This window comes from Tetrao urogallus (genome assembly GCF_951394365.1).
Source record: "Tetrao urogallus genome assembly, chromosome: 17".
Taxonomy (NCBI): Eukaryota; Metazoa; Chordata; class Aves; order Galliformes; family Phasianidae; genus Tetrao; species Tetrao urogallus.
The window spans coordinates 7929308-7947367 of NC_136830.1; the positions used below are offsets into that span (position 1 = coordinate 7929308).

The window sequence follows — 18060 nt, forward strand, 5'->3', positions numbered from 1 at the left end:
GAAAGCCTTCCTGTGGGTGGTGAGTGAAGGGCCAGGAGCACACAGGGGCTCCCACAGAGTCCCACAAATGCAAAGCAGTGATGCAGGCACATTTCCTGCGTTAAATCCAGAGATCAGGTCTTCCCTGTGGGCAGTGAAACATCCAGGCGTGCAGAGGATGGTTTTTGTCCTGTGGAGGGGAAGTGGAAAACACCTTCACTGCCCTCCCACTTGCTCCCTTCGACCCAGGCATCAGTCCTTTAATGAACTGTCACAGACGAAAGCAGAACATCTGACCCATTTCTTCTAACCTTCTTTGAGGCAGCTCCAAGAGCTTTTGTGGCCCCACAAAGCACGCACGGGGCGGAGAATGGTGAACACTTGTGGGATTTCAGCACCACTTTTCAAACCCCCTCCCAAGCTGCCACGCAGAGCAGTCCCAATTTCGAACACCATCCCAGTGAGAGCAGAAACCAGCTCCGGGACTGGAAGGAAGCGCTTGCAGCGTGTGTGCAACTTGCAGCCAGGTGCTGCCTCGCTGCAGATGCAGACGGCCGGAGGCGAAGCAGCATCGTCAGCCCGGGGCAGCAGTGCGCAGCCCCGCACCTCCTCCTCCTCTTCTTCCTCGTTCTCCTTCTCCTCTCTCCCTCCCAGCCGGTGCTGCAGCCCCCGGCAGCCCTGCGCCGTCCGGCCGCGGCTCCCGGCGCCTCACTCCCTCCCTCCCAACGGGGCGTGAAGCCCGGGGGGGCCGGGGAGCGGCGGGGCGGCCCCGTTCCGGGGCGGCTCCGCCCGCGGTACCGACGGGCCGCATCCCCTCGGCCCGCACGGCTGTAACCCGACGAGGGGAGAACAAAAGGCAGGAGCGGCGGCGGGCGGGAGGGAGGGAGGGAGGGAGGCGCGGGGGGAGGGCAGGCGGCCGCGGGGGGATAAAAGGCGCTGCGGGACCCCCCCCGCCCCATGTCCGAGCCCGCCCGCCCCGGCCGCTCCTCGCCGCCCGGCATGGCCCGCCCGCCGCTGCCCGCCGCCGCGCTGCTCGCCGCCGCCCTGCTGCACTGCGCGCCCGCCGCGCCCGCCCGCCGCCACAAGCCGGTGAGTGGGGACGGGCACGGCCCCCGGGCGGGCACCGGGACAAAGAGGGTTTGCGAGAGGATCCCCCGCCTTAAAGGCATCGGAACCGGCCGTTCCGCGTGAGAGCGAGGAGACGGGATAACCGGAGGAGAGGGGCGAGCAGGCAGCAGGGGCCGCCAGGTCCCGGCACCTGGGATGCGGCTGCGGCGCCGTGCCGGGGAGCGGCGACGGGAGGCACCGGGAGCGGCTCGTGCCGGGAGCGGCTCGTTGGCTTCTTAGGCGTGTGCTGCACCGGTGTGCCGTAAAGCAACGGCAAAGCGAATGCCCGGTAGCAGCCCGCGGGGATTAGCTGAGGGTCTGCCGATGGTTTTATTCTCGGCTCTGTCATCTGAGCACTTTCTAACTTGGCTGCTAAGTATGCCGTGGGCTGGGACTTGGCACCGAGCAGCCTCGGCCCCCGAAGCGCTTGTATTATTCCAAACCAAATGTCACCGCTCTTGGCTCAGCCGTCACTCTGAGGAAGGCGAGGCCGGGCGTTCCCGCGGCTCTCACCCACAGCGGCGGCCGCGCGGGGCGGCTGCGGAGAGGCAGAGCGCACAGCCGGCGGTGCTGCTGCGTGCGGGGCCGCTCGCCGTGCTGGGGGCCGCACGCAGGCTGGCACGCTGCCGCTCCCGGAGGGACCTGAGCGGGCTCCGATCCTGCTGCCGGCAAGGACTCGCGAGGTTCCCAGGGGACGGGAGAGCCGGTCACGTGTGTCACATCCTACAGACGTGGGTCCGGTCCTCGCACCGTTCGCGTTCCTCCCATGGTGCGTGCAGCTGCCGGCCGGCTGTGAGGGCTGGCCGGACCCCCAGCTGGCAGCCTGCTGTCCCGAGACTGTTTCCTCCTCACTCTGGGTTAGCGCTCCGCATCCTGAGCGCTCATACTTTTGTCTTGGCTCGAGTAACTGCACGTGATGCCCCTACAAATATGTTTCGCTAAGGAGCATCTTGTGCTGGTGTGTTTGATCAGCCACGTGGAGATCGGGGTTGTAAATCAACGTTTCATTCAGTCTTTGCAGAGAGAGTGGCTGCGCTGCTTTGAGGGTTGAAATGGACAGATGTTTTTCCATCCTTTCAGACAGAAAGGATCATCTCAGATTTCCTTTTGGGTACATGTTCCTTATCTGGTGTGCTCCTGAAGGGCATTCTGGTGCCTCCAAGCACAGACAGCATCACAGTTGCTCTCGGCAAGTAAGATGACAGCAAAGTGCCTCATCCCACTCCCAGTGCCCCTGCTGGGGTACGCTGTGGGGTGGAGCAGTGGCCTACACATGAATTTCTGGCCTCATCCCTTCTCTGCCCTCGTAAGAGAGCTCTGCCATGCCATCACATGCTCTCCTGGCTAATTTTAGTCCTTCTGCACAAAGAGATGTTTCCCCATGTCTAACTGCAGCTGTTTTCCTTCCTGTGCACCTTGTGCTGTCAGGTGATGAATGAGAAGGGAGCCAAAGGGCTGAGCTGGGAAAGGAGGCTCGCTCCTCTGAGACAGAACATGGTGACTTCCTCCGGCTGTGCCAGTAGGAGGTGTGGGCGAGGGCTGCACTGCCAACACCTTGTACCCAGACTGGGGCTGCTGGGTGCTGCAACACCAAATGACAATAGCTGTAATTGGAGAGGGAGGGGAATAAAGGGTTAACATTCATTTTAAGACTGGGCTTGAGAAGCTTCAGTCATTGTAGGAAGCTCTGTAGCTCTCCTTCACTTTTGCCTTTATGCCTAAGAAAGAAAAAACAGAGTAAAACACAGGCTGTGTCTGGTGTCCACAGTAAAACTTGAGAACAAAAGAACTGCAGTCTTTGGGCAGTGCACGGTGCGTGCTGAATTCCTGCATTGCTTTCAGCTCCCCTGGGAATTCAAAGTCACTCCACTTGCTGGGAAACTCTCCGTGGAAAAGCAGTGGCACCTCCCCAGCTGCCAGCGCCATCACCTGGGAGCTGCACGCCGCAGCTGTGCCCCCAAAGCCGACAGTCCTGGGCTCCCTGCACTGCTCTGCTGCAGCCCCCAGCTCTCAGCGGAGCTGGCGAGGTGGCTCCTGCAGGAAGGGTTTGATTTGCGCTGTTTGGTTTGGCTATTTAAATACTGCAATGAGTGTTGGGGTAATTTTAGGCATGTTTATCCTCTGCTCTGGGAGAGACTCAAGACACATGTAAGCAGTTATTCTCCAGTGGGCCTGTTGTGTTTGTGCTTTCACATGCAACATGCACACACCCTGCAGTGTGGCAAATGGGGTGCAGCTGACAAAGCAGGCTGAAAGGGAGAAAAGGGCAGAGAGGAGAGGAGCACTCTGTGAAGACCCCACGCTGCAGCACACGCTCACTTTTACTCGCTCCCCTGGGTGCAGTCTGCCCTGGCCCACAGCTCAGAGGGGTTCATAGAAGCAGGGCAAAGGCGTTGTTCAACATGGGGCTTCTGTGGAAAACTTTTCATGCTGAGTCTGCTTGTAGCTGTCCTCCTTGTGGACAGTGGGGTTAAGCAGAGAGGCATCACAATCTCACACCATCTCACTTAAGTGGCTCTGAAAATTAGTGGAGGGAGAAAGTCCACTGGACGTCTCCAGCACATCAGGCAGGGGGACAGTGCTGTCTTGTGGGTTTGGAGATCCCTGCCTGCATTCCCTGAAGGCAGAACATTCCCCGTAGCCCTGCAGAGGGCTGCACTGTGCCTGGTGGCTGTACCAGTGGGAGGTGTCCTGGCTGTTGTCCCTGGGTTGAGCACCAGTCGCTGCTCATCTGCTCATCGCTCACCTCAGCTTGGATGTAAATGCACAGTGAACAAAAAGATCTCAGCCCTTCCTCCTCTGGCTGGAGAGCACTGCATCCTAGATTGGTTTCTTGTCTTCAAGGGGATTTCTAGGTCATCAGCCTAAGGGCTCTTGAAACCTTCCACTGTCCTGGCATCCTGAGGCTTGTTTGCTTTCTAAGTACTGCTGCTTCTGGCAAACTGTTGCTTGGGTGACACCAGCAGCATGGCTGCAGAGTTAATGATGGACCAGACTCACAAACTGTTATGTAATTAAAGCGCCTGATAACAAAAATAGTCCTGCAGTGTTTATTCATTTGCTTTCTGTTGTTACATCAGAGCCTGAGCCTTTTCATTCTGACTGTGGGCATAAACATTTGCAGTCTATAATGTTTCGTGTTCTGTGTTGCTTAGGAAAAATAAACATTTTCCCTCTTTTGCTGCCAACAACAACTATCACCAAATAATCCGGAAACAAACCGTCAGGCCCCAGGAGGTCGTGCTTGGTGGTGCTGTGAAGTATGGGAGCGAGCAGAGAGGAACCTCCAACTGTGTGAAGGCCAGGAACTGCGGCACCTCCCATTTGACCTCGTTTGGCCAAAGGTTGGCCTTTTCCTTTCCATTCCCTGTGCTCTGTGTGCAGTAGGACAGAGCTGCAGCGCAGCTTGAAGGAGCCAGTCCTGTTATAGATGTGTTTGGTGTAAGTAAAGAATTCAAAGGGGTTGGGAGAGAGACTTGTTCAGGGAGGAGGACCAATAATCTGTTGACTTTGCTTACACACTTCTTCTGCAGCATTTCCATTAACTGTGCCTTCAGCAGCACAAAAAAGATGTTTCTGCTGTGGACTTTCAGCTACAGCATTCACACCTTTGTGACCATCCAGTGCTGCGCTTATGGTCTGCCTCCACTCTCTACTCCAGAGCAGGGTGACCCCGGTTTCAGTGCTAACAGCTGCAGGTGCACTTCCAGTCCAACCCTGCAGACCCGTGCTGGGATGAGAAGCAGGCTGGCCAAAATACTGGGCACACTGCTCTGTGCCTGAGGAAACCAGTGCTGATGTCCGGCAAGACCATCACCAAGAGCCTGCTCAGCAGTGCACAGCCACTGAGGGGGCACAGCTGCCTGGCAGCAGAAAAGACATGCTGGAACTGTTGTACATGAGAGCCACAGGGGAAATCATATCTGCTCTTCTTCTCTGCACACTGAACTAAGGGAAGGAGTGCTCCAAGGTGCAGACTCATGGATGGGAGGAGGATAATCCTACTAGCCAAAGGGAGAGCAAATACTAGGGCCACACCAAATACTCTGAGTAACAGAAGAAGAAAACAAGGAGAAAAGCATCAGAAGAGGCAAGGAGGTGGGGAGAAAGCCCATCTACTCATCCCACAGCAGAAAAGAAAACAGCCCTCAGCGACAGGGGAAGTATCCAAGACTGATGGAATTCATGCTGTAGCTTGTCCAGTCCCTCCCATCTGACAGGGAGGGGGGTCTCCTTTCATGTCTGTGCTGCAGGAGTCAGCAGGAGCCCAGCCGTGGAGGTAATTAGGTGTGTGACAGAGAAGACAAGTTTAAGTTCAGGGCAGGCAGCAGAGGATGGACCCAGTCAGAGGAGAGCACCGAAGTTGTCTGTACCTGGCGGTGGCCTTGCTCTTGAGGTTTTTTATGCACCCGTTGTAGCTGTGCTGCTCTGGCTGCTTCTCTTTTCTGGGGGATGAGTGCTGCCCAACACAATGAGGTTGAAGATGCTCCTGGCTCCTCGGGATGGCTGGGACACTTCCTGGGAAGTTTGGCTGATGTTCATCTGGCCCCATCAGAGCTGGAGAGATGTATGTTGTGTCACAGAATTTGAGTACTGAGACAGCTGGAAGGAACCGAGTGGGCAGTCAGCACCTCCACGGTGGTTTCTGCTCTCCCATGGGATCAGTCCTTCCCTCCAGCTCCCCCTCAGTCTTTTGGTCACAAGGCTGTTAAGAAGAGGTTTCTCTTTCTCTGCACAGCCCTCTTTGTGAACAGTTTTGTTCCTCTGCTCTTCTCTGCTCTGGGTTTCAGGCCTGGCAGCCCCTCTGCACTCAACCACTTCTGCTCTGCACTTGCAGAAATTTTGCTGCTCAGTCTCCATTGCAAAGCCTTGGCTTCTTCCCCAGCGGGAAGCTGCCTGTTCCTGTGTACACTCACCATCCCTGACTATGGGTTATCCTGTGAAGGACAGTGCAAAGGGCTGCAGACTGCTGTAGGCTCAGAGGCAGCCCTTTGCATGGGAGGCTTCTCGTGGGCTGGAGATCAGCTGTCACTGGGGAGAGCTGGCAGGCTCAGTCTTCTGCAGCCCTTGGCTCCCCCAGGCTGGCAGGAGAGAATTGCTGGGGGGTAAGGCAGGCTCTCTCACACTGTCTGATTTCCCATCTTCCCTGCAGGTGCTGTTGTGCTCTGAACCAGCTCTGCATTTGGCCTTTCTGAATGTCTTTCCTGGCTTGCAGAGACCTCCCTTTGCTTTTGGTCTTCAGCAGTCCTTTCCCCTCTGCTGGCAGGATGGGAGGAGTGGGGATGCTCTCATGGTTACCCTACAGCCGTTGCCTTCCTAAGCCCTTCTCCACAGGTTTGTCCTTGCTTCAGCAGCAGCGCAGCTCTAAGCAAACCCCTAAGCATACAGTTAGGGCATACCACATATGAAGAGTTCAATAAAACAAAGCAGGAGCTCCCTGAAATTCCCATACATATCCCATAGATGGGTGGTTTCAGCACAGGGTGGAAGGGATTCAACCTTAAGTGACAGGATGTGCCTTATCTAAGCTTTGGGAAGTGACTGCAGTAAGGTGTGTCCAGTCAAGGAGGCTGAAATCTCCAGCCTGATACGTCTCCTGAGCATTGTTTGGAAAGTGGTTTCTGCCCGTCACATTTCCCCTTGCTGGCTGTGCCTGCAGTGGCATTTTCCAGCCCTTTCCTGCCATCATGCTAATGTCAGTGTGGTGACGGCAGAGAGAGACTCTATGCCCTACCACTGTTTGTGCAGGGGTGCAGCAAGTGCAGGGGCAGCAGGGCAGGTCTAACGTCCTGCTTCCACCCAAGGGACCTGCTGGTGTCCCCTCCCAAGCCCAGTCAGGCTCAATCATGGCAGCGGGAAGGCAGGTGGAGCAGGGAGGGTCCTGCTTAAAGGTAAAGTTGGGTCTGGATGTTTGGAGTTTGTGCCAACAAGCTCAAGTTAACCAAACAGTAGAGACAAAACCTGGCTGTCCTCAGCCCCTGCACATAATTCCCTCAGGGCAAGAAGGAAAAAGGTAATTTCTCCTCTCTGCCTCTGCTCAGACATTGATAATCTCCAGTTTATGCCAGTGTTCCTAGCCAAAAAGCCAACAATTGACTTTTCCTCCAATTGTCAGGCCTCCAGCAGTTAGGGTAGATCTTGCTATCATAGCCAAGACAAAAAGCCCATCTTCAATTTCAGCTCACTTGCCTGCCTGGGTAACTCCCATCCCACTTCCACAGTGAGGGCTTTCCCTGGAGTCCATCTCCACTCCTGTTCCCTGTGTGCCTTGAAGTGGTTGCCTGATGCCTTCTGGCCCTGGAGATGCAGACACATTCATCACCCCATGGTAGCAGAGTTCTCCTGAGCAGCGCATGCAGTGTGGGAAGCCAAGAGCCTTTCAGACTGGGCTTTGGTGAAAAGCATCGGCAGACGCAGCTGCTGTTATATGCTTGGCAGAGGGTCTCATGGGGGCTGAGAACAAAATATTGGCCAGGACACAATCCTTATGAGTTCCTCCTGCCAGCTGTCCTTCTCAAACATTAGCTGCCTGGGAAGGCAGGATGCCAAGCCACTCTTAGAGAGTTCAGCTTAGAAAAACAGGTATCTTGCACTTGGCAGGGCTCCGGCATTCAATGGAAGCAGGCTGGTGCAGCCTCCTCTTGGACTGGCCAGCTCATGCACCCTCCTTTCACTAAAGGATTGGACGGATTCCCCATGCAATGGCTGGTGGGTTGAGTGGGCTTTGTTGTGCAAGACATAAAATGGCTTTCTTTGCCCTTCTTAGTGGTGTGTGAAAGTGCAGCGGGATGCCAGGATGGGGTTGATGCAGAGGCTGGTTTCTAAGGCAAAGGCTGGCACATGCCAAGCCCCAGGCTGGCTGACTGGCAGGGAGGACAAACCAGCACCGTGAAGTAGTGACAGACATATGAAGAACTGGACACCCGAACTGCACCTTGTGCAATCTCTCTGGCTCCTGTGCCCACCTATGCATCACTCCGAGGCACGGGGCAGTCTCAGAGTCAAAGCCCAGTAGCGGAATTAATGCCAAGGGCTTCACACTTCATTCCTGCCCGCATGAATGGGCTCATTGTAGGGGAACAGAGGGATGGCAGCACGCGGATTACACGGCATTGCGGCAGTGCTGGCATCGCGCCAGCCCGACCCTCAGTCCTTAGGCAGGCGGGAGAGCTGGCCTGAAAGAAGGCAGCTCTGTGCAAGGGAAGGAAGAGAGCCCTACACACGACTCAAGCCCTCTGGGACAGAGCCTGCCTGCTTGAGCAGATGCATCACTGCCGCATCTCAAGCCCTCCTGGTGCTCAAGCACATTTAAATCTGGCTGCACAGAATGAGGCAAAAAGGGCTGCATTTGGACCCAGGGCTCACACAGCACAGTTACTCGGGGATCAAGCATCTTCTCATCTTATGTACCCCACAGCAGATTGGGGATTAAGCTTGACTCACGTATCATGGTGGTCCTGTGCCCCATAATCTTGCTGTTAGTTGGGAAACCAGTGGAAGCACTAATTAATGCTTCCAAGAGGAACCAGGCTTTTCTAATTAAGTGTGAGAGAGTGGAGTGACCTTTCTGCAAGCAGATCTACAGGCATAGTGAGGCAAGGGGGGATGGTCCTGTCCTTCTCTCTCTCACACAGTGACAGGGACCGCAGGAACAGTCACTGCTGCTCTGCCCTGGGCTCTGTCACCCTCCAGATCCGTGTATCCTGCTCTCCAGCTTGTGCAGGCCCTGAGCCATGCCAGGGGTCTGCTTATCGCACTACAACACCACAGGAGGGAGAACGGGGAGCACAACCACGTGCTGGGGACTAAAGGCTTTCTCCTTCTCACGTCACCCACATCACTGCTATCAGGGCAAGGAGGGAACACAAGGATGTGGTGAAAAGTGGGAAATTTTACTCCCTCCCTAGTGATTTGTTTCAAGTTTGGAGGGTCTGGTTCTTATCCACAGTTTGCAAAAGCATTTCATGCTGTCCAGCTGTCAAGGAAATGTGGACCAAAAGTAGATGTAGGGGATGCTATGGAATTAGACTTTGTTCACAGGTATGGCCTGGCCTCAGAGCAGGAACCCAGGGAACTGAGGATGTCTGTGGGCAGCAGGATGTGCCTTAGCAGCCAGGGAAGAAACCAGGGAGAGGTGGAACTCACCTCTGCAGGTCTGCTGTTGGTAGATGTCCATTCCTCCATCAAGACCTCTCATATCCAAGACACAGAAGTGACAGCTTTGTTTTTCTCTTCCAGGACATGTCTCGAAAACATCACACCTGGAAGGAGCAGAGTCCCTGGCTTTCATCCCTGGTAGGGACTGGGGTGGCCGCCAAGGGCTTTCCCATGGGTGCAGATGAGCAGGCAGCAGGCTGGAACCCACCCCGCTGTGGTGTGCCAGACCTCCCGGTGCTGCCGGACGGCCAGAACGGGCGCAACCGGCAGAAACGCTTCGTCCTTTCCGGGGGACGCTGGGACAAGACTGACCTCACCTACAAGTAAGAGAGATGTGAAATGAGAGTAAGACTCAATGGCTTCTCCCTCTCTAAAACTCTCCATCTGATGTCCCTTGACTGCGGCATGCTGTGATGTCCTCACACAAGTAGGAGGGCAGCCCTGAGCTGGGTATAACCAGCTTGGCAGGGCAGCCACACACCAAACCGCCTGCAGGACTGCACCCAGCACCTCTCCATCCCTTCACACATGTGTTCCTGTAAATGCAGCTGCTCACTCCCCCATCCCAACACCTTCTGCACAGCCACCCCTCAGCCTGTCTACAGCAGCATCTCTGCGCATGCCTTTGCTTTCCCATATCAAACCCCAGTGCACACCGAGCTGTGCAGCAGCACACTCCTGCTGTGCTTTTGCCCCCCACAGCCATGATTCCATAGGCTGACCTCACAGTTTGTTTTAAAAAGTCAGTTTTATGCTGCTGCTATTGATGTTCCCATAAACATGATTCTGGTGTCAAGTTTTGCCCAAACCAGCCCACACATTCTCAAGTGCAGATCTGCTGATCAGGTCTGAGGGAAGGTTTGTTGTCTCCCCAGTTCCCCATAGGGTGTGAGGTGTGAGTGCTGAAGTGAGCACACTTGTAAGGACTTCAACAGCACACAAATAATATTTTGTTTAATTGAGTGCAGAAGATTGTTCCTCACAGCGTTAGGAGGCTACAGATGAAAGAAAGGCTTCTTCCATTTTTTACTTTAGTCAACAGTGTTAAAGGAGGAAACACAGCTGAGATGAACACACACCAACACTGTTAGTGGAAGGGAAAGCAAGCTCCTTTTGTAGCAGACCTGACACTCTGATTACGTTGCAGAGAGCAGAATAGGCAGCTGCTCTGAGCAAGCCCAGATTTCCAGGGTCAAAAAGATTGAAGGGCTGAAATCATATCACACCGCTCCCAGGCAGCTCTGTGGGGATGGACTCAAGACAGAACTGGGAAATGCTGCAGCCCTTTACTCCAGAAAAGCACAGCTCTGCAAAGCTCTCTAGAGAGCTCACCTCTGGGCCCAGTAGCCCGAGGGTTTCAGCGCTGATGGAATTTGTCTGCTGCAGTGTTGAATGGAAGAGGGTTCTGGAATGGAGCGTCTCTGGATTGGAGGTACTCTGGTACCAAGAGGGAGTGGCTGATGCTCTTTTCCCCTGGGGTCTTTTGCCTTTCAGAATTATCAGATTCCCGTGGCAACTTGTAAAAACCAAAGTGAGAAGGACCATCGAGGAGGCTTTGAAAGTCTGGAGCGATGTGACACCGCTGACCTTCACTGAGGTTCAGGAGGGCCGGGCTGACATTGTCATTGATTTCACAAGGTGAGCGCGGCGGGCAGCAACACGCTGCTCCCAGATGGAGCAGCAGCACTGACTATGAGATCCCAGGCCTGCAGCTGAGCTGCCAGCACAGCACGGGCACTGACAGGGAGACTCATATTTCAGCTCTCAGACTTGGGCATGTTTTTGGTTTTTCTGTCAGATGTGGGCCGCTTAGTGTAAATGCAGCTGTTCTGTGCTGGCTGTGCACAGTACCGTTACTAATCCGTCATTAACTCTGCGTATATTTACATTTCTCTGCCCACAGGCTGTTTTTCTAAGTGTTTGTTTTGACGTTCCATCTTCAGGTCCTCCATCCTGTCCCCTGACAGTACAATGTAACTGTCTGCCTGAAGACAAATATAGCTTCCTGGTTAAATGAATTTTGGCGCTTGGCTTGAAATTAATGGCTGGCAAAACATTCACAGGAGCAAAGGCTTCCCTCTGTGGCCTGTTTGCACAAAACTGAGAATGGCAGTGGAGACTGTCCAAGCAGGGACGCGATTTGTGTTCTGTGTATTTGCCTGTGCCACCCTCAGCTCCCTACAGTGGTCACATCCCATGGGATTCCTTCAGTTGCCAATAGTGGGCTCGGCTTGAGTGAGGACCTGAGGATTTGGCTGGCTTCCTCACAGGCTGCCCCTCCACATTCCCTGCCATTCAGCCAGGTTGACTCGATTCTGGCTCCGGCAGCCACTTAATTCTTTAGGTTCCATCTTCAGCTTTGTCTTGAGAAAACCATAAAACTCCCCTGAGCTTGGTGTGATGGGGCTCTATTTATTGAGTGCCCTAGCACAGAACCAGGTTGGCGTCAACCTGTAGGGCTCCAAGCAGTCAATTATGGGATGAGCTTATGGTGGGACGGAGACCTGCTGTCTCCTCGCTGCGATTCTCCACTTTGGGCTGTGCAGTGCCAAGCACCTGAGCCACATGGCTGTTTGTCTGAGGCGTGCTGTGGTTCCCCTCCAGGTACTGGCATGGTGACAATTTGCCCTTTGATGGCCCCGGAGGGATCCTGGCACACGCATTCTTCCCCAAGACGCATCGGGAAGGAGATGTCCATTTTGACTACGATGAGACATGGACGATCGGGAACAACCTGGGTATGGTACTGTTTAAGGCAGCTGTGCTGTGCCAGGTGCCTGTCAGCACACTTAGAGATTATTTAACTGTGCTTTGAGCAGGGGCCCTGTAAAACTGATACGCAACCTTCATTCTTGTGGGATGTATTGTCACTTCCTGCCACTTACAAGCCTGCTGGACTTTTTTGTCCTCTTCCAGCCACAGCAAAGCCTATGCCCAGCACTTGGATTCCCAGAGCAGACACAGGCTCACACACTGGATGACACACCAAGTGGCTTCCAAAGGACAGCATAGCAATCAGGCCTCAGACTCAGTCCTGCATGCCCTCAGAGTATTTTCCCTTTGAACAAGTCCATAAAGGGAATCTACCCAGGCTCCAGCTCTGTCCCTGTGGCCTGGGAATGCTCTGACCATAAACAATGCCACTGCAAGTCAAGACATTTTTTTCTTTGCTAATAATAGATTGGAGCTGGTAGCTCACTGCTCAGGCATTTGGGGCCTGGCGTCACAGTATCCATGTGATACCACAGTACCACTTGGGACCATCTGGACCAGCACCCAAAGCATCCGTTTCTGCAAGAGCCACCAAAACTAGTGCAGGGACAAAGACAATCACAAAGCCCGAGTTAAAGCTCTGCCCCTCTGAGGTTTTCCAGATATTTTGTCCACATTGATGTCAGGGCTCAGATGGGTCGCCCTCAAGTCCAATTCTGTCAGGTGAATGCTAGGTTGGCTCTGTGGGGGACAGGACTATCACGTGTCCGACTTGGTCCTTGCCATCCTGATACAAGAATCTCAGCACCAGGTCTTGCTGCTGAAACCTTTCTGCTTCTCAGGGACAGGTGGGTTCTGACACTTTGCACCTCCCATTGGGGCTGCATGTACTGCAGAATTTCCTACATTCTCTCATAGCCAGCGTTGGAGCCAAACCAGAACTGTCAAAACAGATGCCAGTTCCCATCAGAACCCAGCCCTGTTCCATGGCCTTTTCCCCCCTCTGCCTTCCATAAATAAATGTTATAAAAGGTCTTTGCAGCTAATTGCTATTTAATATGCCGAAAAGAGCTTTATGATATAAACACGGTTTAATCCTTGCCTAAGCTCTCAGAGATAGGAAAATCCCTAGCCTCATTACATGGCAGAGCAGAGGGGGTAAGGTGCCTCAGGGTCAGCCCAGGGCTGTGCAGGGAGCAGGACTGCATGCAGAGGACCTTCTGTGAGGGGCAGCAAAGCACCCAGCACAGCTCCTGCAGATGTGCTGTCCTTCACCTCCCCAGAGAATCTGACAGTACTGCTGCAGATCTGCCAACACTGGAAAGCATCGAGTGAGGATCCTGCCAAGCTAAACACAAGTGTCTGAAAGTTTGTAATAAATCACTGACACAGAGACCCCACTTTGTCAGCTGACCTAGGTGTGTTGATCTAATTGTGTCAGTGCTGCAAAAATTCATCGCTTCTACGTGCAGCTGACCAGCAGAGAAAGACCAGGGCTCACCTTCCCCTCCACCCTTCCCAGGCTCCCTTCCAGCTGCATCCCCATCCCCGTGCTGAGCAGTGACCTGCTCCCCTGGGCCAGCAGGGAAATCCCACTCGGAGCAGTGAGACCAGCTGACTCACATCCCTGCCTTTCTCATCACCTGGGCTGCAGCTCAGAGGATTTCTGGCTGAAGGCAAGTGAAGGAATACGCTGAGACTTGTCAACAAACAGCCTCAGCTCACAAGCTTTGCTGCTTAATGTTTCTCTTACAAACTTCCCTAAAATGTATCAACTTCAAAAATGATCTATTGGAAGGTAAATAACATCTGCCAGCCAAGCAACATTTTTGTTTACCGAAATACACTTTTCTCTATTTACTCTTATAAACGCTGTCGGATCACATATTCCCAAGGTACAATCTCCCATACAACTGCTTGTGCTCGGTGAAGAAGGGCAGGTCTTGACACTGGAGGAATTTTTATGTGTTTATCTTTAAATGCCCTCCTCTTGCCACAGTCCATACACAAGCAATAAATGAGCTCCCTCTGCTGTCTGCGTGGCAGCCACCACTCGCCGGCTGCATTCCCGGAGGAGCCCCCAGTGACACCAGGAGCTGCCACAGCAGGCATCAGATAAGTGCTACCTGCTACATTATAGCTGTAGCTAACAACAGCTGCAAGCCTGGGTGAACAAAGAGCAGCCTTCCCACCCACCGCTTACGTCTAAAGGCCGGGTTTCCTTCTTTCTGCAAAGTTCTCCTTTCCAAAAGTATGTGGAAAATCCTCACCTTCCAGATACCTAATGAAGTCCCTGGAGACAGAATTGAAGATTACCAACATGCCCAGGCTAATACCTGAGCATATGAATTCACTCACAGTGCTCTGGAATCAGTGGATCCCTTAATTAATTATGCCCTTTGATCCCTTAAAAACACACACACAAACAAGGTATAGAGCTATACAGGAAAACATCCAGAAACAATCTGCAAGATAGGTTTCTATTGCTGCATGTCAGACTCCTAGAGCATACCTCAGTGCATTGTCAGGAGCTGATGATCAGCAGCAATGAACCTAATAGGACAGCATCCTCTCTGTGAGTACAGCCTGCCCATCTCACACTAACAGGCACAAGCGTCTCCTGTCTCATCCCTTTGCAGGCACTGACCTCCTCCAGGTGGCTGCTCATGAGTTTGGCCACGTGCTGGGCCTGCAGCACACAACTGTCTCCAAGTCACTGATGTCTCCTTTCTACATCTTCCGCTACCCGCTGAGCCTGAGCGAGGATGACAAGCAGGGTATCCAGTATCTCTATGGGAAACCCAAACTGGATTCCGACCCAACCCCAACGCAGCCAGCAGAGCTGCCCCAGCCAGACCTTGAAACAAACGAGATCACCAATGTGGGGGTAAGCAAACAGCTTGTCTCTGTCTCCTTTAACACCGTGGCTTGTTCTCAGCTGCTGGGGCTGCCCTCATAATGGGGCCAGCAGCAGACTTGGACATGATTTGATGCCTGTTTTCCTCGCACACCACTGGGCCCAGTAGTAGGGTGACGTCCTGGACATGGGGCTGTCTCATCAGCTGAACCCAGCCTGGGTGAGGGCGGTTCTTGTGGGTCCCAGCCCCTGACCAGGCCATGCTTTGGCAGGCTGCGCAGCCCGATGCCTGTGAGACAGCTTTTGATGCTGCAGCCACCATCCGGGGAGAGCTGTTCTTCTTCACATCTCGCTACGTGTGGCGGCTCCGAGCTGGAAAGCTGCAGGCCGGTTACCCAGCTCTGGCCTCACGTCACTGGCAGGGGATCCCAAGCTCTGTCGATGCCACCTTCGAGGACCCTCTGGGCAATATCTGGTTTTTCCAAGGTAAGAGCTGGACTGGGATCAGATGGCTCAGAAGTAGTCTTCTTTACAGCGGGGTATTCAGGACACAACAAGTCCCTGGGAGAAGAAACCCTTAGGATACACTCAACAAGTCATGATTCTTGCTGTTTATTTCTTTCTCTGTTTAAGCTTTTTAGCAGATGTGAAGGGGAGAAGAGAGAAGAAAGGGTCGCTTTTACTTCAGACACAGCCATATCTATGCCTCTGGAATTGTTTTGAGCCTCTGCCCTGGCCATGCCGCTGGCAGAGGAGGAAGGAAACACTCGTAACATCTTTCTTGGGGATGAAAACAGGAGAAAAATGGCAGGTTCACTGGTGCCCACAGTTACTGAGTTTTGCTAGCACCCCAAAACTGTGAGCCCACAAAGAAGGGAGCCTTTATGCAGAGCCAGGCAACCTCCAGCCACCACAGGGATTCAACACCAGCCACCACAGCGGGGTGAGCCCTCCTGGACAACTCTGGAGCTTAAGACCAGCAAGGACTGCTGTTTCTGCTCCATTGTTTTCTCTAATGCTCTTTCCAAGTGTGTATTTAATATCAGGGACACAGAACTATGTAACTATGCCCAACTGCCCTGACTGTGCATGCCCCATCTGTGCACTATGAGACCAAGCACCAGAAACCACACCAGGCAGCTCTGCAGGCAGCTTTACCACATAAACAGATTGCTCACCTGCAGATGAGGTTTACAGTGTGAAAACTGGCAGGCTCCAACCATGAATTAAAATGAGATAAGGGGAAAGTATTACATGCCATAGGGCAATTACAGAGTTTCCAGTTTAATCTAAACTGGAAATATGTCCCCCGTCTCTGTTTCAGCTTGGCAACAAGAAATGGAGTTCTGTAGTTTGCCTCTCTACAGCCACATGTCCCCCTTATGCCTGTACGTATGATCTCCTCCAGATAAGCAGGCAGGGTAGGGACTGATCCTTGGGCCCTATCCCGTGCATGGATGTGGCACACAAGGAACACAAGGGGATGTGCCCCCCCTTGAACCAGTCCATAACCCATTTTGCTTCTCTGCAACCGCCTGGCAGCCCCTGGCCTCGCCACAGAGATGCCACAAGAATCAGCCTTTGTCTGGTCAAACTCTACAGCTTTGTGGATTTCTTTATCCAACGATGGGCTCTACTCCTTTTTCAGCATAACCAGGGCAAGCTAAAAGTTCAGGGCTGATTCAACTGCCTGAATGCATCCTCAAAAACTACAGGCAACCCCATCTGACTGGAGCAGCTAGAGAGAAACATTCTTTCAAATGCACACAGGCCTCTCCAACACCACAACCATGAGAGGCCAGGAAAGGCAGCCTGGCAGCTAGTATGTAAAGTTAAATCTTGTATTATAACTTCCACAGATACAGAAGAGACAGCTGCTAGGAGTCCTCCCAATCCCACCACTGACAACTCTGGGTTGAATTGAGGGGAGAATTAAATTCCTTACCCGCTTGGTGGGCATTCATAAATAGCTTTCCTTGGGAGCTCTGCCCAGGCACCAGCTCGAGTCTGCAATTCAGTGCCAAGTTATCTGACATCTAAGAACCTCTGAACCTGTGTCTCCGCTTTTTCATCTTCTCACCAGATTCTCAGTACTGGATTTATGACGGCGAGAGAAGAGTCTCTGGTCCCACCCCAACTGTAGAGCTGGGCCTCCCTGCTTCTCCCGTGCAGGCAGCTCTGGTGTGGGGAGCAGAGAAGAACAAGATTTACATCTTCAGTGGAGGCAACTACTGGCGCTTCAACCCTCGCACGCGCCAGGTGGACAACATCTACCCCCGGACCATGGCTGACTGGCGTGGTGTCCCACAGGAGATTGATGCTGCTTTTCAGGATGAGTTGGGTCAGTGCCAGTGGGGTCAGGACCTGCTCTGGGGCATGCGCTCAGGGTGATGCTACTTCTCACCAGAAAGACTTAGACATTTGGTAGCAGTGGACACTTCCCAGCCATAGCACATGCCATGCAGTTTATACAGACTCAGACAGGTCCCTCTTGTCTGAGGGACCTCCTCCTGTCTGTCCCTTCCCTGGGTAGGGTACTGTGGACTTTCATGAAAGTAAGGAGTTTTTAAAGTATTAATTAGAACAATCAACATTTAAGCATCTGATGAGAGAAAACTTAAAACTTCTGGTAAATGAATGGTCACAGAGTACCTACCCAGCTGTTACCATTCCCAACAATGTCAGCACAGCAGCTCTGCCCACAGTTCAGCCTAGGCAGCTGTGCTGAACAAACCGGCTGCTTTCAGTATTACCTAGTGCTGGCAGCTGAGCCAAGCTATCTCACCTACTCCTCCCTCTGTCCTCCACAGGTTTTGCCTATTTCCTGAGAGGCCGAGACTACTGGAAGTTTGACCCCGTCCAGGTGAAGGTGCTGGAGGGTTACCCACGCCAGATCAGCCAGGACTTCTTCAGCTGCACACCTTCCTCCAACTCCTTCCGATGAAGGAGCATACCCCACTCTTCCCTTCCATCCTTGACCTCCAGCAGCCACAGAGGGCTCCGCCGCCCGTCCTGGCTCCTTTCAGGCGCAGAGCCTGACACAACAGACGTCTGTCACAACAAGTGACAAAGTTTGCTCCTCTCCCGTTCCAGCAGCAGCCCCAGCTTCTGTCACTGTCAACACAAAAGCATCTGCCACATTCTTTACAGACACGAGCAGGCCAGGTCCTTCCAGCGATAGCATCCCAAGAGCCATCAGGCCCGCCTGGAACGGGACTCCCCCCATAACCCCGACCCGCCGCCGCCCT

General features: G+C 53.5%; 1 protein-coding gene across 1 annotated transcript; it reads left to right on the forward strand.

Moving 5' to 3' along the window:
• Positions 1-975: 975 nt before the first annotated feature.
• MMP11 (matrix metallopeptidase 11) lies at positions 976-17756 on the forward strand (the record flags this gene model as incomplete). The annotated part of the gene is made up of 8 exons (XM_079544024.1): positions 976-1068; positions 9325-9566; positions 10738-10881; positions 11848-11981; positions 14595-14842; positions 15085-15298; positions 16896-17153; positions 17623-17756. Exons 1-8 carry the CDS (start codon positions 979-981, stop codon positions 17754-17756), a joined length of 1464 nt encoding a protein of 487 aa, XP_079400150.1. The 5' UTR covers positions 976-978.
• Between the last annotated feature and the right edge of the window lie 304 nt (positions 17757-18060).